Below are 24,564 nucleotides of genomic sequence, written 5' to 3' on the forward strand. Positions count from 1 at the left end.
AACACTCTCTGTGTCTTTGATACTGCATTGAATCTAGGTAGATAAATTAGCTGAGAATTAAAAATTTTCATTTTTCTCAATAATGTGTCCTGCACATCTTTAAAGTTATTCTTATGAGATTAATGATTTTCTGCTATTTTAAATCCTATTTTTAAATTCAGATTTTTATTTGTATATTGATAATGTATATAAATGGACTTGACTTTTAGATATTGACCTTCTAACCTGTGATTTTGTATGTACCCACAGATGTTTGATAGTCTATGTTTCACAACATTTATGTAGGAAAATACAGTGTTATTTAGTCCTTTCAAATCTTGTACCTTTTAATTTTTCTCTTGCATTTATTTTTTTATTTTCTCAACTGTATGATCAAAAGCAATTGATAGCACCAGGTCTCTTTCTGATTTCAGGAAGGAAACACAATATTTCATTAAATTATACTACAGTATATAGGACACTCACACTGTCTGCCCAATATTATTTCAGAATTGTTATGGACAAGTGACTACTGTGTCCATCCTACTCCATCTCTTTCAACCATGAGTGTTTTATTGGGAGTAATGTTTCCTCATTCTGCCATTGTATGTAAGTGAGTAGAAGGCAGATGACTGGCTTTTTTAGTTCATAGATCAGGAAAAGGCACATATGAGGTCTGGAAACCATCACAGAAGTTTGGACTGAGGGTCTGATACTGTGTTAGGATGGGTGTTCAGGGAGGTTTCCTTGGGAGGGAGATGAATATAGTTTAAATGTGGAAGAAAGGGTAGTAAATATTTAGATTAAGAACACAGCTTATTGTAGCAGTTAGCTTTTGCTGGATATCAAACAACCTCAAAACTTGGTGGCTTAAATAAAAACTATGCATTATTTCTAATGATACTGTATGAGAATCATCCAGGTAAACTGGGCAGGTCTTTGGGTCTGAGCCAGATAGATTCATTCACAGGTCTAGAGTTGGCTTTACCAATACAACTCTTACCAAGATTACCAATGATCCACATGTGACTGGTTCTGCTAAGTAAACAACAGTATCTATCTGAGAAAGTTGACACTTGAGACTTTTAAGAAACCAATAGACATGACCTGGATTTTTTTTTTTTCTCCTTTGTTTGATCATTGCAGGTCTTCTGTGATTTCCATGGCCACTCTCAAAAAAAGAATGTGTTCCTTTATGGCTGTAGCATCAAGGAGACTTTGTGGCAAGCAGAGTCTACTGTGGGCACATCAACTATCTCAGAAGACATCACCTACAGGGTAAGCCACTGGGGAGAAGACTCAAGACATTTTGTGTCCATATTCTTGCCTTTGAGACACACACTCCACCCATTTTTCCCCTAAATAAGCATTTTGATTATTTTAACTATAGGATTATAATGTAAGCAGGTTGGAAGCATATGTAATCTCTCTAAATTTTTTTGATGAATAATGGCTGTATTACCTGGTTACTCTGTTTTATTTTCTATATGATATGATATAGTGCAAAGGGCATAAGAATTGGAGACAGGAAACCTCATTTTAATGCCTGGCTTTACAATTATTAACTGTGCACCTAGGAGTCCTTAACATCACCTCTCTGAACCATCATTTGTCACCTGTGAAATGAGGAGGATAAAAATACTGCTTCTGTTTCATGTTTATGAGAGCAACAAAATGATATTGAATATGAAAGGATTTTATATAACTATGAAGGAATGAAAAAATGTAAAACAGACCATCTGCATCCCTCTGTATAAGCATGCTCTAAAAAGCAGAGCAGTGATCCACTGAAACTAATTTTGTTTTTTCCTGGGTTCCAGTGGTTAGAGCTCAGCTATACCCCCACTGAACCAAAAACAAAGTTAAGGATGGGTAAAGAAGGATGGACTTTCCCTGTCTGGATAAAAGGAATCAGGAAGAAGTAGATGAGGCAACATTGTCCAAACACAAAATAAAAACTGGCCTTTATTTCAAATGTATAAAGAAAATGAAGAAAAACTATTGAATTGGAAAAGTCTACAGTTCTCCAGTGTCCTTCTCCTTTACTTTCACACAGAACACTTTACTTCTGATACTTCTGGTCACCAGATATGTGGGAGTTTCACCCCACCAAGCACTTCTGAGCTTGGTTTCCTACAATTTAACTTAATCCTCACACTGTCTATCCAGAGACAGTATCACATCCCACAACTTAAGGACTCAGTCCCACAAAACTGCTTCTACTTTTGATGCTTGACACAAGTAGGTGGTCCCATATTACCCACAACTTCTGTCCGGCTTACCTGTATATTGGAAGGTCCCATGACCTACCCCCTGCCTTGGATTCAATTATATTTGCTAGAACGGCTCAGAGAACTCAGGGAAGCACTTACTTACATTTACCAGTTTATTAAAGTGTATGATAAAGGATGCAGATGAACAGCCAGATAAGAAATACATAGGGTCAAGACTGGGAGGGTCCCAAGTAGAGGAGCTTCTGTCCCTGTGGAGTCAGGGCTGAATATAATCCTCCTGGCATGTGGATGTGTTCACCAACTTGGAAGCTTTCTGAACCCCATACTATTGAGATTTTCTGGCAACTTCATGTAACTGTGACCAATTATTAATTCTTTTCCAGTCCTTCTCCCCCACTTCTAGAGAACTGGGGATAGTCTGATCTAGGAGGCCACTTGGAATCACCTCATTAGACAAAAGATGCTCCTAATGTTCTTATCAGTTAGGAATTTACAAAGGTTTTAGGACCCGCATGTCAGGGACTGAGGATGAAGGACAAATCTGTATTTCCTACTATAAATTACAATATCACAATTATGGTACCTACCCCTTCCAAATCCTTTATTATTCTAGATATATGAATTTACTATGTGTGCAATAGCTTCATTCTCTGGGTTAACAAGTACAAAAAGATATAAACATCCACTGAACTACTGTTGCACCTAGAAATACCTTCCCTACTCCGTTAGCTTTTCCTCATTCCCTTTCTCCATGTCCTCCAGAAACATGGCTGCTGCCAATCAGTAGAGGGTCCCCCAAGGCTATTAGAGAAGAACTAACAAGTTATCTTCAGTGTCTTATTTACTCCAAGATCCTACCACACTAATGAGGATTTTGATACAGAATTAGAATCTGAAAGAGAGGGAGGGAGGGAGGAAGGCAAGGCAGGAGGGAGGGAGGGAGGGCGGGAGGAAGGAAGAAAGGAAGGAAGGAAGGAAGGAAGGAAGGAAGGAAGGAAGGAAGGAAAGAGGGAAATTAATTCTGGCACTGAAAAGTACCACAACCAAGGTGAAAGTTTCACTAGATGAGGTCATTAGCAGACCTGCAATGGCAGGAGAATCAGTCATTACACTTGAAGGTCAATCCAAAATTATTAAACTTAAATAACAGAGAAACAAACTTTGATAAAAAGGTCAACAGCCTTAGACACCTATAGGATAACATCCAGTGTGATACCGAATAGAATAATTAGTCAAAAAGGTATAATGAATGTAAGTGAATGTGTATACACCAAAATATGTAGGTGAAAGTTGACCGCAGTGAAGGAAGAACTTTAAAAATTCAGTCATAATAGTTGGATATTGTATTTTATTTTTTTATTTTTATTGAAGTTCAATTTGCCAACTATAGTATAACATCCAGTACTCATCCTGTCAAGTGCCCTCCTCAGTGCCCATCACCTAATCACCCCATCCCCCTGCCCACCTCCCCTTCTACTACCCCTTGTTCGTTTCCCAGAGTTAGGAGTCTCTCATGTTCTGTCACCCTCTCTAATTTTTCCTACTCATTTTCCCTCCTTTCCCCTATAATCTCTTTCACTATTTCTTATATTTCCCATATGAGTTAAACCATATAGTGATTGTCCTTCTCCAATTGACTTACTTTACTCAGCATAATACCCTCCAGTTCCATCCACATCCGAGCAAATGGTGGATATTCATCCTTTCTAATGGCTGAATAGTATTCTATTGTATATATAGACCACATCTTCTTTATCCATTCATCTGTCAATGGACATCGAGGATCCTTCCACAGTTTGGCTATCGTGGACATTGCTGCTATAAACATTGGGATGCAGGCATCCCAGCATTTCACTGTATCTGTATCTTTAGGGTAAATCTCCAGTAGTGCAATTGCTGGGTCGTAGGGTAGCTGTATTTCTAACTCTTTGAGGAACCTCTACACAGTTTTTCAGAGTGGCTGTACCATTTCACATTTCCACCAACAGTGCAAGAGGGTTCCCCTTTCTCCACATCCTCTCCAACATTTGCTGTTTCCTGTCTTGTTAATTTTAATTTTCCCCATTCTCCCTGGTGTGAGGTGGTATCTCATTGTAGTTATGATTTGTATTTCCCTGATGGCAAGTGATGCGGAGCATTTTTTTAAAAGACTTTATTTATTTATTCATAAGAGATAGAGAGAGAGGTAGAGACACAGGAAGAGAGAGAAGCAGGCTCCATGCAGGGAGCCCGATGTGGGACTCAATCCTGGTCTCAAGGATCAGGCCCTGGGCCAAAGGCAAATGCGCAACCACTGAGCCACCCAGGCGACCCGATGCGGAGAGTTTTATGTGCTTATTGGCTGTATGTATATTTTCTTTGGTGAAATTTCTATTCATGTCTTTTGCCCATTTCATGATTGGATTATTTGTTTCTTGGATGTTGAGTTTAATAAGTTGTTTAGTTGGTTATTTTAATATTGTTCTCTCAGTAAGTAATAGAACAACCAAAAAAAAAAAAAAAAAAGTAACTAGAGGAGTCCTGAATGGTTCAGTTGGTTAAGCGTCTGCCTTCTACTCAGATCATGATGCCAGGGTCCTAGGATCAAGCCCCACATCAGGCTCCTTGCTCAGTGGGGAGCCTGCTTCTCCTCCTTCTGCTCTTTCTCACTATCTCTGTCTCTCTCAAATAAACAAATAAAATCTTTTTTTTTTTTTAAATCTTTTTTTTTTAAAGAAAAAGAAAAATTATTAACTAGAGAATACCTGACCTGATTGATACATAGATACAATTCTCAAAGCAGAAAAATACACATTGTTTTTGAGTCCACATCAAAATTATCCTAGGTAGACCATATGCTAAGCTATAAAATAAGTCTCAGTTTTAAAAGATGAAGACCAGTAGTTGTATTTATCAGTTATATTTATTTACCATGAGAGAATTAAATTGTAAATCACCTTTTGTAAGATTCTAGGAAATGTCTGAATATTCCAAAATAACATATTCCAAAATAATTCATGGACCTAAGAAGAAATCAGATGGGAAACTAGCAAATGTCCTAAACTGAATAAAAATAAAAATATATAGTATATCAAAATGTATGGTATACAGCTAAAATAGTGCTTAGAGAAAAGTTGTAGTTTTGAATGCTTCTATTAGAAAAGTGGAAAGATCTAGGGTGCCTGGGTGACTCAGATGGTTAAGCATCTGCCCTGGGCTCAGTTCATGATCTCCAGGTCGTGGGACCAAGCCACATGTCAGGTTCCTGGCTCAGTAGGGAGTCTGTGAGTCTGCTTACCTTCTCCCTCTGCCCCTCCCCTCTGCTCCTATGTGCTCTCTCTCTCTCTCTCTCTTTCTCAAATGAATAAATAAAGTCTTTTAAAGAAAAGAAAGGTGGAAGATCTAAAGTTAGCAATCTAAATTTTTACCTCTGCAATCAAGAAAAAGATGACCAAATTAAACTCAAGGCATGTAGAAGAAAAAAAGAAAGAAAGAAAAAAGACAAACTGAAAATCAATGAAATAGAAAACATACAAAGAATGAGAATCCTGGATACATGTTTCGCTTCTAGAATGATCAACAAAATGATAACCCTTCAGTTAGACTAATAAAAGAAAGACACAAGTTACCAAAATCTGAAATGAAAGGAGGCATCACAATAGACATTCCAAATGTGACAGAATATTATTGACAACCATATACCAACAAATGGACAAATTCTTAGGAGGATGCAAATTACCAGACTAACTTAAGAAGGCATGTAAAATCTGATAAGGCCTATTTTGAGTAAATAAATTATATTACTAGTTTAAAATCTCCCACAAATAAAATATGGCCCCGATGGGTGAATTCTATCAAACTCTTAAGAAATAAATAGTACTAACTGTAAACAAATTGGTTTTCAAAAATAGAGGAAAAACACTTCCCAATTCATTTTATGTGAGCTGTACTATTCTGATACCAAAGCCAGAAAAGACATCACAAGAAAAGAAAACCAAAATGTCACAAGCATCTATCTGAAAATCCTTTACAACATATTAACAAGTCAAATGCAGAAGCATATAAAAATTATCATTCGCTGTGACAATGTGGAGTTCATCGCATGAATGCAAGGTTGGCTTAACTTAAAAAAATAAAATGCCATTCTACTTCTTGTAAATAAGCAAATGGAAAAGCTACATAATTATCTCAATAGATGTGGAAAAGAATCATTTGACAAAATTGAACATCTCTTCAAAATAAAATCTCACAATGAACTAGGAACAGAAAGGGAATTCTTCAACCTCAAGTGGAGCATTTAGAGAAAAGTCCTATAGTTACCATCATGCTCAATGGTGAAATACAAAATACTTTTTCTAGAAGATCCAGAATAAGGCAAGAATATTTGCTTTCACAATTTTTTTTTTTAAATATTTTTTTTAATTTTTATTTATTTATGATAGTCACAGAGAGAGAGAGAGAGGCGCAGAGACACAGGCAGAGGGAGAAGCAGGCTCCATGCACCGGGAGCCCAACGTGGGATTCGATCCCGGGTCTCCAGGATCGCGCCCTGGGCCAAAGGCAGGCACCAAACCGTGGCGCCACCCAGGGATCCCAGCTTTCACAATTTTTATTCAACATTTTACTGTGTATTCTAGTTAGTATAATAAGACAAGCAGACTAGTAAAAAGCAGTATATGGGGGGCACCTTGGTGGCTCAGGGCTTGAACATCTGCCTTTGGCTCACATTGTGATCCCAGGGTCCTGGAATCAAGTCCCATATCAGGACCCTGCAGGGAGCCTGCTTCTCCCTCTGCCTGTCTCTGCCTCTCTGTGTCTGTCATGAATAAATAAATAAAATCTTAAAAAATGAATAAGTATATTGGAAAAAAATCGAAACTATCTTTATTCACAGGTATAGTATTTTATGTATAATATCCTAAGAAATTTACAAAATAAACTAGTAGAGTTAATATGCAAGTTTAAGAAGGTAGCAAAATGCATGATCAATTATCAAATTCATGTTATTTCTATACAGTAGCAATGAATAATCCAGAAATGAAATTAGGGGAAAAATTCATTTGCACTAGTTTCAAAAAGATGAAAAGTCAATTAGAAATAAATTGAATAAAAATGCACTATGTGTACACTGAAAACCACAAAACATTGTTGAGAGGAATTAAAGGTGACCTGGACAAATGGAGAAATATACCAAGTCCCTGGATTGGAACACTCAATGATTTTGAGATGACTATTTTCCCTAAATATTCCTATAGAGTCAATACAATTCCTATCAAAATATCAGCAGGCTTTTTTGTTGATATTGATCATTAGATTTATGTGGAAATGCTAAAGGAACCAGAATAGCCAAAGAAACTACATAAGAGAAGAAGAAAGCTGGAGTATTTACCTTACATGATTTGAAAACTTTACATGATTTCAAAACTATAAGGCTACAGTAATTATGAATCTCTGGTATTGGCATAAGGATAGACCTATAGATTTATAGACTAGGATAGAAGGAAAGGAAATAAATAGTCACACATTTGTGGTCAATTTATTCTTGACAACAATGCCAAGGCAATTCAGTAAAGAAGAGAGGAAGGACAGTTTATCCAACAAATAATGCTGAAATGATTGGGTAACCACGTGGCAAAATAAGAATTTAGATATTTACTTAATACCATACACAAAATTTAACTTAAAATAGATAATAAACCTAAATTTAAGGACTAACCTATAAAACTTATAGAATGCCACCTACTAGAAAATCTTTATATTTTGTCTGCTTTGATTAGTCAAAGCTATCTTAGGTAGAACCCCCTAAAAAAGAAAAAGTTGAGGGGTGCCTTGGTGGCTCAGTTGGTTAAGCAAGTGTCTTCAGCTCAGATCATGATCACTGTGTCCTGGGAATAAGTCCTGCATCAGGCTTCCTGCTCAATGGGGGGTCTGCTTCTTATTCTCTCTGTCTCTGTCTCTCTCTCCCCCCTCCCCATCACTCATTCTCTTTTTCTCAAATAGATGAATGAATTGCATGAATGAATGAATGAATAAATAAATAAATAAATAAAATCTTTTAAAAAAAGAAAAGGTTGATAAATTGGGCTTTATCAAACATATAGAGTTTTACTCTTCAAAAGTCCCTATAAAGAAACTAGAAGATGAACCATAGACTGGGAAAAATATTTGCAAATCATGTTTCTAATAATAGACTTATATCCAGAATATGTAAATTTTTACAAGTCAAAAATAAAAAAAAAGACTTAAAAAGCAAAAGTTATGATTGAACACCTCAACAAAGACAATGTATACATAGTTAATATTAACAATATCTTTATTCATCAAGTAATTGCAAATTAAAACCATAATGGGATAGCACTACACAATCACTAGAATGAACATAATAAAAAAGACTAGAAATATCCAGCATTGGGGAAGGGTGTGTTTAGAAACCAGAACCATCACTTGTCACTGGTAGAAATGTAAAAGGGAAAACACTTTGTTTCTTCAAAGTGAAGCATACTTTTAATGCACAATCCAACAATGCCATTCCTCTGTATCCACCCAAGAGAAGCAAAGACCTACATCCACAAAAAGACTTGTACATAAATGCCCCTAGCAGCATTATTACACGGTATTCTGAAACTGGAAACAATGCAAACAAGTCCACCAACTTGTGAATTAATAAACATATAGACTCTTCATATTCAAACAATGCAAACAGGTCCACCAACTTCTGAATGGATAAATATGGATTCTTCATATTCATACAAAGGAAACTCATCTAGCAATAAGAAGGAACTAACTACTGATACATGTAACAATGTAAACTTAAAAAGAAGTCAGAGGAAAACAAAAAAATGTAAGGTTTAATTTATATGACATTTCTTATAAAGGCAAAAATTACAGTTAAGAAGCAGATAGGGGTTGCCTAGGGTAGAATGGACCGGAATTGAGCATGAGAGACAGGTTTGTATGGTGATGAAAGTGTTTGAAAACTGGATTGTTGGTAATGGCTGCAAAACTAAATATATTTCTTAAAAATCATCAAACTGTTCACTTAACTCAATAGAACTGATATACATATTTTTTTAAAAGTAAACATTTATTGATTAACTGACATGTGCCAAGCACTGTGCTAGGTAGTTACATAACAAAACTGAACAAAGCATGGACTTCTAAGAAATAACAGTTGGAGAGAGAGGCAGATTATCAGAAACTTAAAAGGACAGAATAATAAATACAAGAATGGGAATACTAGGAGGTAAGACAGAAGGGATTGATTAACTCTCTATTGGTGCATAGTTGAGTGGATGATCCCAGCTGGCTTCAGTGGACAAGGTTTTGAAGGGCAGATATGGATAAGCAGTGTTAGGATATTTCTTGAAAAAGAAATCAAATATCACAAATGTTTTTGTTTTTTTTTTTAAGATTTAATTTATTTATTTGAGAAAGAGGGAGAGAGAGAGAGTACACAGAGGGAGAGAGGGAGAGGGAGAAGCCGACTCCTCCTGAGCAGGGAATCCAATGTGGGGCTCAATGTAGGGCTTGATCCCAGGACCCCAGGATCATAACCTGAGCTGAAGACAGACACTTAACCGAATGAGCCACCTAGGCACTCCTCACAAATGATTTTTAATCAAGTTTGATTTCAAGAGAAATCTGAAGAAATAGAATGACATGAATTCTGTGACAATTAAAACTTGAGCCTTTAACCGTTAGTTGTGGATCACAGTGAATTGAGAAGTGGATTGAAATCAGTTCTTCAGCACCTCTCCTTGGGAAGCATCTCTTGTTAATGACATTTCCTGGCATTGATCTTCTTCATAAATTTCCAGTTGTGAGCAGTTGCAAAGATAACACCTGTGGGTACTACTTACACAGTGACGAGCATGTGCCAGGCACTGTTCAAAGCACCTATGTACGTTCATTCTTTTAATCATCCCAACTACTGTGTATTCTTGAATAGTGTGTAGCAATAGGATATACTTAACTGATGTTTGTGGAGTGAATAGCATCCCATTTTACACATGAGGGAAGGGAGATGCAGAGATGAGCTAAAATGTCTAAAGGTCCCATAGATAGCAAGATCTGGCATGGGGACCTGGTGACTTAGCACCAGAGCTGACCTCAGGTTCTGACCTCAGTGGTCTTCTAAAGTGTGTGCTCTATGAGATTGAAACTAAACCGTGAGTCAACTGCTCTGCAGTTCAAAATGAAAGAGGCAGTCAACCCTGGAATGAACACTTTTTGGGTGCTTGGTAAACAGGGGATTATCTCAGTGACAAGAAGGGAAATCTATAATGCAAAGAGAGGTATTAAAAACTTCTTTCCATCTTGGAAGTTTGAATATTTGAGCAGAGTCACTCCCCCTGGCCTTCTAAACCTTCACCCATGAGCAAAGTCCACTCTGAAGAGCACAATAGCAACACTGTATATTTACTGAGGGTCCCAATTACTTTACCCCATTACTCAGGGTAGGGACTATTCTTACCCCTCTCTTTCAATGATGACAAAAATGAGTTAGCAGAGTTAAATGACCTGTTCAAGTCAAACCACAGAGTGTGAATCCAGGATTCATAGTGTTGATCCCTGGTCCCAACCATGCCCTTGCCACATGCTTAATTCAGAGAAAACAGAAGACATTTGAGTTCCGTAGGATTGATCATGAGGAACCAGAGCTGCAGAAATGACCTCTCTCTGGAAATGGCTCTGAGCTAGGAGCTGTCTGGTGAGTTCATGGCTTATCTTTGAGAGTTATATTTTCTGTGAATTTGGGAAACCATACAGGGCTTGGAAGAGTCAGCAGAAAGCAGATGAATTGAAATGCAACTCAGGCTTCTACAGTGTGCCTCAAAATCAGAATTAAGGAATCAGGGTCATCCCTTCGCCTGTCAGCTGAGACTGCTCTTGACCCAACTGCTCCTGGACAAAGGCATTCAGTGTCTATGAGGATGCAGAAGACTCATTCTTAGGGCTGCTTCATATCTAGTCTTTTAATCCCTGCCAGGTCTGTGTTGAGACCATGCTAAATGGCAGATCCTGAGCCACGCTCTGTATGTACATTATGTCATTCCTTCCTGTGTTCCTTTACATGCCCATGGGGTATAATACCTATTGAAGAAGTAGTTTTTGCAGTGACTAAACTAAGCTCATATGATCTGAATTAGAGCATCTGAGTTGACATTCTGGATTTGTCCTTACTAGCTCTGTGACCATTGAAAAGATACCTGTTTGGCCTCTGTATTATGAGATAACAGAACTTACTTCAAAGACTTGTGATGATTAAAAAGAGCAAATGCATGTAAAATGCATGATAAGTGTTCAGTGAAAAGGTATCTATTATAATTTTCAAGTTTTGGAAACCTCGATTAAGGGCACAGAGCAAGTGGTAGGGAAAGAGTGGAATGTCCCAAGTTTTTTTCCATCCAAGATGGGAAATCCCTGGGAGCATTGAAACAAGGCTCTAGTGGATCAATTCATATGTAGAGTTCATCTATTTCTTATTCATTTACAAAACAGAACAAGACAATCTCCAACTATTATAGCTATAATTATCTTCATTTCTCACTCTGACATAGATCAATTTGTGTGAAATAAAAAGAGAAATGGAATCAGGACTTTATTATCAATGCTGTAGTAGTTTGGGAGTCCATTATTTAATGAATGGAAAACTGTTGCTGTGGACATGTTGGAGAGATACTCCAACTGCATCCTGTAAAGTCCATATTCTCCAGGCTCCAATGAAGGGATCATAGCTTGCAGAGCTTTCTGAGATACCTACTATTAAATTGAATATGTGGTCATTTGTGCAGGGATGGTATGAGCTAAGAAAATCAGGTTCACTTAGGTAAGAAAGGAGAGACCATTTAAATAATATCCAATTAGACTTTTTACAGCAAGATAAAACATTGATAAATTAAAACTGTTTCCAGGGTGCGTGGGTGGCTTAGTTGGATAAGCGTTTGCCTTCAGCAAGGTCATGATCTTGGGTCCCTTGTGGGTCTTCTTGCTCAGCAGGGAGTCAGCGTCTCCTTCTCCCTCTGCCCCTCTTCTTTGCTCCTGCTCTCTCTCTCTAATAAATAAACAAATAAAATCTTTTAAAAAATGTAAAACTATTTTCAAGTATCTTAATCACTCTAGTTGCTACCATCTATCTATCATTATCTATCATCTATCTATCTATCTATCATCTATCTATCTATCTATCTATCTATCTATCTATCTATCTATCTAATCATCTATCATCTACACACACTATATGTGTTACAAATAGCATAATATACATATATTATATTTATGTCTATTTAAGCAGTCCCCTAAGGGTCTGTGCTAGCAGATTCTATTTATTTCAGCAAATAATTATGGAGTGCACTCTATGTGCTGCACAGCTTTGTGTGCAGAGATTTTCCCGTGAATGAGACACAGACCTGCCCTTATGGAACCTCTGGGCTGCAGAGGAGATAGAAAATAAACAGCTAATTACATGAACATTAATTTTACTGTAATTGTGATGAACACTTGAAGGAGAAAAATGGGGTGAAGGGATCACAGGCAAAGAGGGACAAAGTGGATAGATGAAATCAATTATGGGGGCAATTGTGGAAACTCAAGCAAGGACATTAGCAGCTTATTTCCCTTGTTCAGATGATGCTAATAGGTCTGCAGACTATGTGGAAACTTAAAGATCATACTAAATCATATGAATAATTATGTGAATATATACATATATCATAGGTAGTTTATAATATAATTAATAATTGTATTAATCTTTATGTTAATATAATTAAGTTATATTAAGCATGGGGACAGTAAGAACCCAGGGATATTAAGATATTTGCTCAATGTTATAGAAATTAACAAAATTGCATTTCCTTAAAAATAATTTCTTAATTCATATTCTCATTTTGCTGCTCTATTTTCTCCCCACAGCTTGTCCAAAAGCCTGAAGTTTCACTGTTTGTTATCTAATGTACATAATTTTATATTATGTGCTAGTTTATGGATATTCTGTGGGCAGTGAAGTAGAGAACCCTTTTTGCTAATGTCACAGAAGTGACAGTATTTCCACTAACCCAAGGACCTGGCATACTATCAATTCTTGAGTCATTGTCCTTGGTTGAGGGAGGTCCGATGACTAGAAGCCCCCTTTCTGTCAATTAGAGAGTGGCAAAGATCTACAGATGCTTTCTAAATATAGATTAAGTGGTCTCACATAATTTTTTCTACTCTAGGAAATGGTGGGATAGGAGAACCCAGAGAGGAGGTCACTTGGGTGGCCTAGTCAGTTGAGTGTCTGACTCATGGTTTCGGCTCAGGTCCTGCCAGGCTCTGTGCTCAGTGCAGAGTTTGCTGGAAATTATCTTCCTCTTCCTCTGCTCTTCCCCCTGCTCACACACATGTTCTCTGTCCCTAACATAAATAAACAAAATAGTAGCTGGATAGCTACTCTTTTTTTTTATTAAAAAAAAAAAAAAAAGCACCCAGAGAGGATGTATTTTTAGTTTTGTAACTGGTCCAGCCTCAGATTTATGTATCACAAGATGGGACTGGGAAGTTCATTTTGGCAATCATACTCTTTTAGAAAACATTATATGCCACCTTTCATGATCATCAATGACTTGTATATCTTAGAAGGATAAGGGAATAGTTCTTAGTCTAACTTTGACCTGAAAACCATGAGATTGGGTGAAGTCACTCTGTAAATTTCAGTCCTTGTGAAATCTGTGGCTTTCCATCGAGTTCAATACAGTGATGTATGAGGCTGAATGTATGTAGGTGCAACATCAGTCCACAGTGATGCCGAAACACGGCACTGAAAAATTATGGTCTTTGGAGTTGGTGGTTAGCATTTGGATCTCATTCTAGCCTGTTTGTAGTGGGACTTATTCTATTTATTTCTTACCCTTCTAAGCCTCAGTTTCCTCATATAAGGCCAAACAATGACAGACCCATAGTATCCATTTCTTAGGATTGATGTAAGATTTGCAGTAGTATATATTAAGTGTTTTATATATATCAAGATGCTTAATAAATGTTGAGATGTTATATTTTTATGATGCATATCCCCAGCTCATCATAGTTTTATTTATTTATCTTTTTTTGTAGACTCTTCCCAAAATCCTTGATAAGCTAGCCCCAGCATTCACGATGAGCAGCTGCAGCTTTCTTGTGGAGAAATCACGAGCCTCCACTGCCCGGGTGGTGGTATGGAGAGAGATGGGGGTGTCTAGAAGCTACACCATGGAGAGCAGCTACTGTGGTTGCAACCAGGGGCCCTATCAGGTATGTGAGGCTCCAGCATAAGCATACTTTCTGACTAGCAGTGATATACTATAATTGGGGTGGGAGGGGGTAGTAGCTATCAAAGACCATTCATTTTTTCTTTCTCTCCTGAAAGTGGAAGAAGTCTCCACATAGTCTGGCCCACAACCTGATCTTGCAGAACTAGTTCAATGATCGCCTTCACTGGCAGCACAGTCTGTGTTGATCCTGCAAGCAATTTGTACGTGCCTGCTGATTTGGTTTCTTAGTCATCTGCCCTGGCCAGAAAGTGGCAGGGAGCCTCCCTCAGACATGCACCCCCAGCTCTTATGGAACCTCTGCCTGGCCCTGTTATGTGCATGGGGATCTCTTGTTACCTTTTACACCAGGCCACTAGTTCCCCTTGCATCATCAAGGTCGTAGGTTGGCACACACATACTGTCCTTTACATCTGTGTATTGTACGCCTCTATCTTATGTGCTTATCTAAATCACCAGCCCTCTGTTACCCTGCTGTCACCAGAGTACACAGAAGTGAGTACATGACATGCATCTGGGACTCAGGCTTTAGTGTCAAGGGAAAGGCTCATATAAATCACATTCTTCCTACAGCTATATTAACTGCATGAGCAGCTGGATAGCTACTCTAGCAGGCTACTCTAGCTGTTTTTCCCACTCCCTCACTAGAGGAGCATAAATAAGGAACATTGTGACAGTGCCATGGTAATAGATTCTTTTACATTTGTTAGGCAAGCTGACAGACTTCCGTTCAACCCCAAGGATACCTGGACCTTACCAGCATTAAAGCTCATTGTGTTGGCTTTGATATTCTCCTGGAACAGCCAGGAAGCACTTGGCATCTACATGGTCCTGTGCTTGTGAAAATCTGTTAGCTATCAAAGGGAGTATAGGGAGTGACAGCTGATGAATATTATCTAACTTCCTACCTGGCCAAGGAAACACAGGGCTATCGAACCATTGGTTGTGACCTATTAATTTTGTTAAATAACCATTTAGTCTAAACAATTGCTCAAAATAAATGTTCTGTTATTGAATTAATCAATTATTAGATTGAATTCATCCATTTTACCCACACGAATGTCAATGCAGAATAAGAAGAGATCATTCATTGATGGTGCATGGAATTAGGCACAAAAGACCTGACTTTTTCACTGATTAGTGGTGCTGCAAGCCACATACTACTATGAACCTGTGTGTCATGTTATCAGATACTGATAATCCTAAATATTCCATTCCTCCCCACTGTATAAGAGTTTTGTAAAGGCCAAAAGAGAATGCAGATAGGAATGTAGTTGGAAGTTATATCGTCAGGAATATGTTCAGTTTCTTGGCATTCAAAGCCCATAGGATTGGGAAAAATAAGCTTGGAAAATTGTGACTCTAAAAAGCCTTATGGATATAGGGGCCAATCGCTTGTTTAAAGGACAGCATGTATCCTTCATAGATCAATTGGATTGGTGACTTTCTTTGATTTGTTTCTCCAAACACCAGTTCGGGCTAACAGTTTCCAGTCAGATAAGTATCATTGCCATTCACTATAAGTTAACTAGAAACTCAAAGTCCTCCAGAGTTGTTTGAAAACTAAATGACTCATAGGTTCAGGCCCCTACCAACCCTCCATCTTCCTTGTAACAAACACAGAGCTGTTATGAATGAGGGAGAATGAAAGAAGCTTGCCCAACGGGATGGCTTTCACAAATCAGCTCAGCATTTGCCCTGTGAAATTGTCCATGTGGCCTTTGCATGAGGTCTTTGTAAGAAAAGATGGAGAAGGAATTGGCTAGAGAAAGCCCTAATGGTGCCAGACCTGGTTTTGCTTTAACAATCCCATTCTTTATATGAAACACCTCTCTGAGTGGATTGGTTTTCTCTTTCCTTTTTTCTGTCCTTACAAACATTGTTGAGTAACTGAGCAGAATTGCAGACAGTGAGTAAGAAGATGGTGAATAATTTTACATATGAGGAGGGGAACACCCCAGGGAAAGGAAGCCAGCCCAGAGTTGGGTGTTTTGGTGATTTTTGTTTGAGGTATATAATGAAGTCCATGAGCTATAAAGCAGTATAGAAATTTCCATCCTGAACATATTGCAAATGATTTCTGTACATTGAGACTTAGTCCCAATTGAGTCCTGAGGTTATTATTCTAAGGTCATCTTTCCATTTTTTGTTTAGCATTACCATTTATCCGAAAGATGGAGGATACTTAAATACACCCATGAGGGGCATTCCTTCCTTCCTTCATAAGAATATAAATATTTTTGCAGTTTCTCTGGTTAACGCGGCTTTAAAGTAGTTCCAATCATTTCTCCCCCAGCACACTAAGAATCTGATTTGTTAGTATTGAAATGAAATATCATTTCTTACAGTGACATTTATGTTGGAACTGCATTAAAGAATATAAGCTATTACCTGCAAATAATTATTATTAATATGATATTTTCTCTTCTATTTTCCAGTCTATAGTTGGCTAATTTAAAAAAAAAATCTCGCTTTTGTTTCTTTGGAATATAGTCTCTACTGCTAGGTTATACATTTAGATCCATAATTTGGGTCTAATATGGAAGTCCCACCCGCTGAGAGATTTACTTTACCTTTTAGGAACTGGCCCAAAGCTATTGAGGCTGTTGAAGGGAAAAGCCAAAATGGAATTATGCAGCCTCTTGGGACTCATTCTTTTAGAAGTGTCCAGTCTATGTGGGTAGCTGTGTGCTTCACACTGATTGCTACCTGGGGTCACATACATGGTGTGTTTGCACATACAAAAATATATGACTGGGCCACATGGGCTGCTTGTGGCTTAGGAGGGCAATGTGAACACTCTCACCCAAGCAGCTGTCCACATGCTCGTTGGCAATGCTGCTGACTTGTGGGCGGAGTGGGTCTTAGTCAGAGGAAGAAGATGGATGACTCAAGGGAGGTCTAAGGTCTTAACTGATACATAAATCCCCATAACTGCACACTGCCTCCATGGACCCTCCAGCAATTCATCTGCTCCATCACCAACTGAGTGGTTTTTCAGTAACCCAAACCTATTCAACTCACAGTATTGTCCATAATCCTTCATTGTGTCTAGAGAAATCCTGGCTCCTTATCATGACAGGTAACCTTTTACAATCTCATTCATTTTTTGAATGCTCAATACCTTGTTTAGCATAGAACACATGTTGAATCCGTATGATGATTGACAAAGGAATGGATAAATAAACAAATGGATGACAATTTCTGTGTAGAGTTAGATGTTGATCCTCTCTGTCTGAAATGGATCATCAGAAAAAGAGGAGGAATTGCCATGGTACAAATGTGATTAGAAACCACTTTTAAGTGAAGAGTTTTAGAGACATTGCAATGAGTAATAATGGAAAATGTGTGGGTAAGAGAGGGAAGTGTACAAACATGCAATGAGGAAAACTTTCAGATCTATCGTTATCTACATGATTTGAGAGCACCCAGAGTAAGGAGATTCTAGTCCAGGTCACTGTCACGTGGCCACATTCTCATAATAAATTATGTTTGGACAGAAGGATTTCTATTTGTGCACAGGGAAGATGCTGGAGTGAGCCTGCCAGATCTCTTTTCAGGACCAGGATGCTCATTTCCCAGCTGCTCCAGCTGTGTCCATCACCAGACATTGTCTATAGCTGATGGAAGTGGCCTTGACCAAAGCTATGACTCCTTCACGTGAGCATCATGCATCCAGTGGTGAGTCTAAGGGATGTACTAAGGTCAGGCCTCCTAGCGCAATAGAGAATACTCCACAGGGCCATTCCAGATCCAGAACTCCCGTAGGATTGCCTGGGGTCTCTGTCACAATTATACTGTGGTTCAGCTTCCTTTTCTGCCCACTTCTGCTTTTTTCACCATTCACAGGTGTTACACTAGTGAGTGCTCCCCAAAAATCTATCTGCAGAGCAACTTATACCTGTATTTCAAAAAGGCCTCGGATTAGGAAACAGGCGTTGGAACTAAGTGCTTAGCTATTGAAGATGGTTTGGTAGGGATGAATTTCATACAGGAAACTGAATCACCTTACTTGGCTTTCAGGGCTCCCAGTGTCCTCTTCTTCATACTTTGCATCTTTAGCTGTTTAGGGAAGTGACCCCACATAGAATTGGAGACCACAGCTCAGTGCAGGGCCTCTTGTACTGCTGTTCTCCTGTTCCCTCCAGAAGGGAGGTTGGGTGTATTAATTTCCTGAGGCTGCCATCCCAAATAATCATAATTTAGCGGCTTAAAATCACACAAATGTATTATTTCACAGTGCTGGAGGCCAGAAGCCTGAAATCAGGGTGCTGACTATGGTATGTTCTTTCTAAAGGCTCCAGGGGAGATTGTCCCATGCCTTTATCTTAGCTTCTGGTGTTTCTTGGCTCATAAATACATCACTCCTTTGTCCACCTTTGTCATTGCATGGCTTTTTCCACTTGTATCCTATTATCTTTGTGACCTCTTTCCTTCACTTAAAATGATTATTTGTTTCCTATTTTTGTTTATTTTTTATTGAAGTATCATTGACACACAATGTTACATTAGTCCTAAGTGTATTTTATAGTGATTTGACAACTCTGTGTATTAGTGGTATTTCCTTTTCTTACAAAGATACCAGTCCTGGTACATGTAAGCCCCACCATACTCTACTGTGATCTCACCTTAACCAATGACACCTATAGCAACCCTATCTCCAGATCAGGTCACATCCTGAGGTTGTGAGAAGGACATGAATTTTTGGGGAACACTATTCAACCTAGTACACTGGTTCAGGCAAGGAGGTATAGAACACACAGATCCAAGAACCAAGAAGAAGTTTTTTTTCTTTTTTTTTAAAAATATTTATTTATTTATTTGAGAGAAAGAGATAGAGGGAGGGGCAGAGGGAGAGAGAGAGAATCCTCAAGAAGATTCCCCACTGAGCACAGAGCACAGAGCCCAATGTGATACTTAATGTGTGTTAAGCCTTTTTTCACATACTAAATTATGCCATCTTTGCTACTACATGCCAAAACATTCTAAAGTTGATTTTACCATCTTCCTCCTCCTCATCATCATCATTATTTTTCAAGTGGAGACACTTGGAGAGGCTAAATATCTTGCTCAATGTCACACAGCTAATATGTTTTAGAACTAGGATTTGAACCCAGGTAAATATGACACTGGAATCTTTGCTTTTATCCCCATGCTTTCTGCCTAGTAGGATGCCATTGGTGAAAGTAACCCTGGGCTTTGGAAACAGGAGACCTAGTTTCTGCTTTTGGCTGTCATTAAGTAGATTTGCAGCAACACATTTATTATTTATAATTGGAATACATAATTAGAATGAAGAAATGGGCAGGGCCTCTGCTAAAATCATGCTTGGGAAAAGTTGCCTTTGTGGGTACCTAAGAAGCTTATGGATCACCTAGACCAGAGTGACTGGACTTGAAACCCCAGCAAATCTTCTGTGGCACATTCTGGGTATATTTTTCTAGAAATAACGTATTGTGCTTTTAGGACCAATTAGCTAATTGTTCTATCCTTCACATTCCTCCACCTTCCTTCATACTACCATGAGCTATTTTCTTTTTTTTTTTTTTTCTTTTAACCTTTCCAGAGTAAACAAAGAGGAATTGGAGGGATGTGATACCCATGTAGTGGTAGCTTCTATCAGGAGGGAAAATTGGGGTAGAGAAGCTAGTCTTCAATACAACATCAAATTAAGTTAGCATTAAGTTGCTTTCTACACCTACTTCACTTCCTGGTGACTTCTCTCCTTGTTCCATTAGCGAATGAGCACTCTTAAGAGCTCCTTGGACTTGCATGGCCTTTATTTGAGGACAACTCTCTTCCCCAAGTGTCCTAAGCCACAGAATTGCCACTCACCCAAGGTATACACATATATTCTTTCTCTCTCTACCACACACACATGTGTGTGTGTAAATATATCGCACATACAGTCATGGTACTACAGATGTATCAGCGGTTCTGAATGATGGCTTCATATGAGAAACATAGCTTATTGTTTAGTGTGGGCATTTGTGCCCATGGAGGGCACTGCATTTAGCAGTCATGACCTTGAGACAGTTACCTGTCCTCTGTGACTTTTGGTTGTAAAAGTGATGTTCCTCACAGTTCCTACATGTGGAAATGTTGTAAAGACTGAATGAACTACTGCCTATAAAACATTTAGCCCTATTTTCACACTAAACATTCAATGCCTTTTATTGTTGGTCCTATTATTAATTGTATGTGAGAATATTTAATGGTGGTTTTCTTTTTAATTTTTAAACACAGATGCCTTATTCATACCTTCTTAATTAGAACTATTGAGATTGGAGATCAGGTCTCTGTGATTTTATTCACTTTAATAGGAATCCATGATTGAGGATCATAGATTTTAGCTTTTATAGAAATGATATCCATATACCAATATTTATAGATTCAGTTATATCAAAGCCATTTCTGTGTGTATTATCTTGACATTCCCTCTACTGTCTACTCTCTAGTCTACAATCGTCCTACACAATCTAACCCATATTATAGCCAATTCATATGTGAGGCCCTAAAAAGAGAGAAGGAGAATTTGCGAACCTGAGTATAAGAGAAGGGGAAAGAAGGAATAAAGAGTGGAGGTCAGGACAGGAAACAGATTTGAATTCCTCCAAAGTTGCTGAATATAAAATCCTACTCTAATTATGAGCACAAGTCAAGAATATATTTTGGATCACTGTTCCCTTGGAACCCATTTTTTTGTCCTATGGGCAGCCTCCTATGAGGATATGAGTTTTTCTAACCTCTGAATGTAAGTAGGGGGTAGGGAATCTCTTCATTTCAATAATGTAATCTGAGGAATAGTATTTCTCAAACTTTAGTGTACATAGAAATTACCTAGGGGTCTTATATGATTCAGGTTTCTGAACCATGTCTCCATGTGATCTGGGGTGTGGCCCAGAAATTTGCATTTTATCAAGCACTCTTGAAGGTTCAGATTCTGGTGACCGAGGGGCCAGTCAATGAGAAATGGGATAGGTTGCTAGTTTTTGCAGTTTCTGTTCACTTGCTCCTGATCTCCTGTGGGCTATAGATAATTTTCTATGGCTTTTGTCATGAAGTCATAAAGTCTCAAATTCACTGCTTCCCCCACCCGTGTGTGTGTGTGTGTGTGTGTGTGTGTGTGTGTGTCTCATCTGTGCTTTTAGGTTATTGGCTTAGCTCTCCTAGGAGAGTTGTATTTAAAAACTGCCTATATCCCAATGAGAGTTTTAAAATATTTTTGGTTTTGTTTGTTTGTTTTTCTAGCTCCTGGGACATCCCCAGGTCAAGATTTCTTAAATTGCTTATGGAACAAAAGAGTATAGGAAGATATAATTACATACAAAATTGTTTGTTGGCCTATGTGTACATTTTCCTGGGAAAGAGAATCGATAGTTTTTCAGACATTATTAAAAGAGTGGATGACCCCCAAAATAATGAAGAGCTCATGCCTTGGTTTACTACATCCAAAATCGCTAGAAAGCCCTTTACAGCTTCCAAGTTTCTGCTCTTAAATTAGCTCTACAAGTGCTTGACTTAACTCTGTGAAAATCAGACTGAGTCTGTCACTTGCTGACTACTTCTGCCTACTTATCAATGAGCACAGGAACAAATGATGTATCTTATTAAGTATATAGTGGAGTTACTTCCATCTAAATTTTGTGTGATTATGTAGGACACTAATATTTAAAAAAAAAATATTTTATTTATTCACGAGAGACACAGAGAGAGAGGAAGACAGAGATATAGGCAGAGGGAGAAGCAGGTTCCTTGAGGGGAGCCCGATGTGGGACTCTGGATCACACCCTGAGCTGAAGGCAGACGCTCAACCACTGAGCCACCCAAGGTGTGTAGGACACTAATCTTTTCAGAACGATGCTGTTCACAGGTGGTGGTTCTGCTGAGAAACAGTAGCATCCACTTTACCTGGGGTTGGTTAGAAAAGCAGAATCTCAGGCTTCGTGGACCACATCAAGATCTACATTTTAACAAGATCCTTAGTGACCCATGTCCCTCAGAAAGTCTGAGAAGCACTGATTTAGAGCACTCTTGGTCAGCAGAGAGGTGAGGAAGGATTAGGGATCAGGAAAGGGAAGTTGGGGAGTTCTGCTTTCCTATTGAGGCAAGAACATTGTTCCCAGAATTTTTGTAAGCTAGAATGAGATGTTGTGTGTGAATATGATTAAAAAATTGAAAGTGACCCTCAATATGAGACATTCTGTTGATCTGTGTCAACATTTTAATTCTAGATGAGCGTTTTGTTGTTTCTGCCACCATTGCTCCCTTCACCTCTATGCTCTAACCTCCTCCACTCTAGGGCTTTGAAAAGAGAAGGACAATTTTCCAAAAGCCTATTTGGCTATCAAATTGCCACTCATTCCTTTGTAAATACAAATATGAAACACAGACCTAATCTATCATTTTAGTATGAGTCACTATTTGAACCATTCACATCAATACCTTTTCTTTCTTATTAACTGATTCAACAAGTGTTGCCTTGGTGTTCTTTTTTTTTTTTTTTTTTTTTTTAAACCTCTTTGTATATGATCTCAAAGCACATTATGAGCCATTTATTAACTCACTGCAGGCTTAATGATGTAGTGAAATATTGTCTCATTCTGTAGCCCTTGATTCTGTAATGTATGTCAGCATTATAGTAGAATATTAAAAGGAATTAAATAAAAATCAAGAGGCAGAGATGCTAATAAGATTGCCAGCAGGAGCCTTTCCTGGGATTACTAATGCCCTGGGAGCTATGAATTTTAAATGCCTATTGTAGAAAATGGTTCATTGTATCAAAAATAAGGACAGAATCTGGCCCTTGGGATAGTCCAATGAGCCTCAAATGACCTCTGATCCTTTAAAAATAATTTGGCTTCAAAGGACCAAGAAGAAGAAAAGATGGTTTATCTCTGTAAATCTCACTCTCCCTATGTGATCAATGTAAGTGCAATCAACCAAATACCCTAAAGGAAAGGATATAAAACCAAAGAAAGGATTAATTTAATCCAGGGTTTTATGTAGCTTGTATCACAGGGGGAAAGGACCAGCTGAACCTGAGATACATTTCTTTGGTTCTTGCTATGTGACTGAGTTTCTTAGAGTAGCGTCTCCCAACACACGAGCTGAGAAAGACAAAGTCCTGCTCATGAGAGTTATCCACGGGATATTTTCTCTATGAATTAGAGTGGACCCCAGACCCTCCTTGACTGTGAAGGGCTCCATTCCTCCAGCCAATTTTTCAGTATTATCTGCCAGGTCTTCCCTCCAATGGAGTGGACTCAAATTTTTCTGTTTTTTAAAACTAAGCAGTAATTCTCTTTATGCGCCTGTATTCCCTGAATGTAAATGAGGACAATTTAGAATATTTTGGACCATTAGATATTTTTTCTATAAGTTGATGCCTGTTTTATTGATTAGTTAACATATTTATTAGGTTTTTACTTTGCTTTTAAACTGAAGTTTGTGAGTGGGGATATTCACAGAAAACTCCAAACACTTAGTGAAGGCCAGGCACATGGTCAATTCATCTTCATTCATTCTTTCTTTCATTTATCATTCAATAAACATTAAAAAAAATCCAGACAATATGTTAGGTGCCAAGAATATGACAAAGTGGAATTGACAGCTTCCTACTCTCTCAGGGTTTATAGTCCAGCCAGAAAGGCAGTTAATTAAGTCAGCAATAACAGCAGAGTGTAATATGAAAACAACTGGGTGCTGTAATAGCACACAGAAGGAGATAATTTAGGGCTTTGCTAACTGTTGGTTGAGTTGAATATGAATTATCCACAAGTTATTTTTTGTGTGTGAAATTGGAAGAGGTAACTCACCTGGCAAAGTAAAAGATACTTGTTTGAAAGGTGGGTACGGTTAGGGAGTGCTTGAGTTTTCTTTCATCCTAGCTTGCTTTCATGCTACTTCTGGCTCATTACATATTTCTAAATCTCACCCTGGAATTCCACACCAGGGGTGTGCCTTATGCTGAATCTGAGTACAGTGGAGCAGGCGAGGGCATTATCCTATTCCTTCCTCCTGCATGCCCTTAGGAACACATAGAAACCTACTGTAGGCATTTCTATGGAGCTTATGGTTAACCACACCTC

At 38.2% G+C, this 24,564-nt stretch overlaps 1 protein-coding gene across 7 annotated transcripts in view; it reads left to right on the top strand.

Moving 5' to 3' along the window:
* Positions 1–24,564, top strand: part of AGBL1 (AGBL carboxypeptidase 1) — a 554,941-nt gene that overhangs the window by 246,829 nt on the left and 283,548 nt on the right. For 6 of the 7 annotated variants that reach the window (XM_035714840.2, XM_025437815.3, XM_035714839.2 and 3 more), the window contains exons 15-16: positions 1,126–1,257; positions 14,280–14,456. In XM_035714840.2, the coding sequence (XP_035570733.1) occupies positions 1,126–1,257; positions 14,280–14,456 (309 nt within the window). Of the gene's footprint in view, positions 1–1,125; positions 1,258–14,279; positions 14,457–17,995; positions 18,146–24,564 lie in introns of those variants that run through there. The other variant, XM_049108448.1, reaches the window with a different exon arrangement.

This window comes from Canis lupus, chromosome 3 (assembly GCF_003254725.2).
Source record: "Canis lupus dingo isolate Sandy chromosome 3, ASM325472v2, whole genome shotgun sequence".
NCBI lineage: Eukaryota > Metazoa > Chordata > Mammalia > Carnivora > Canidae > Canis > Canis lupus.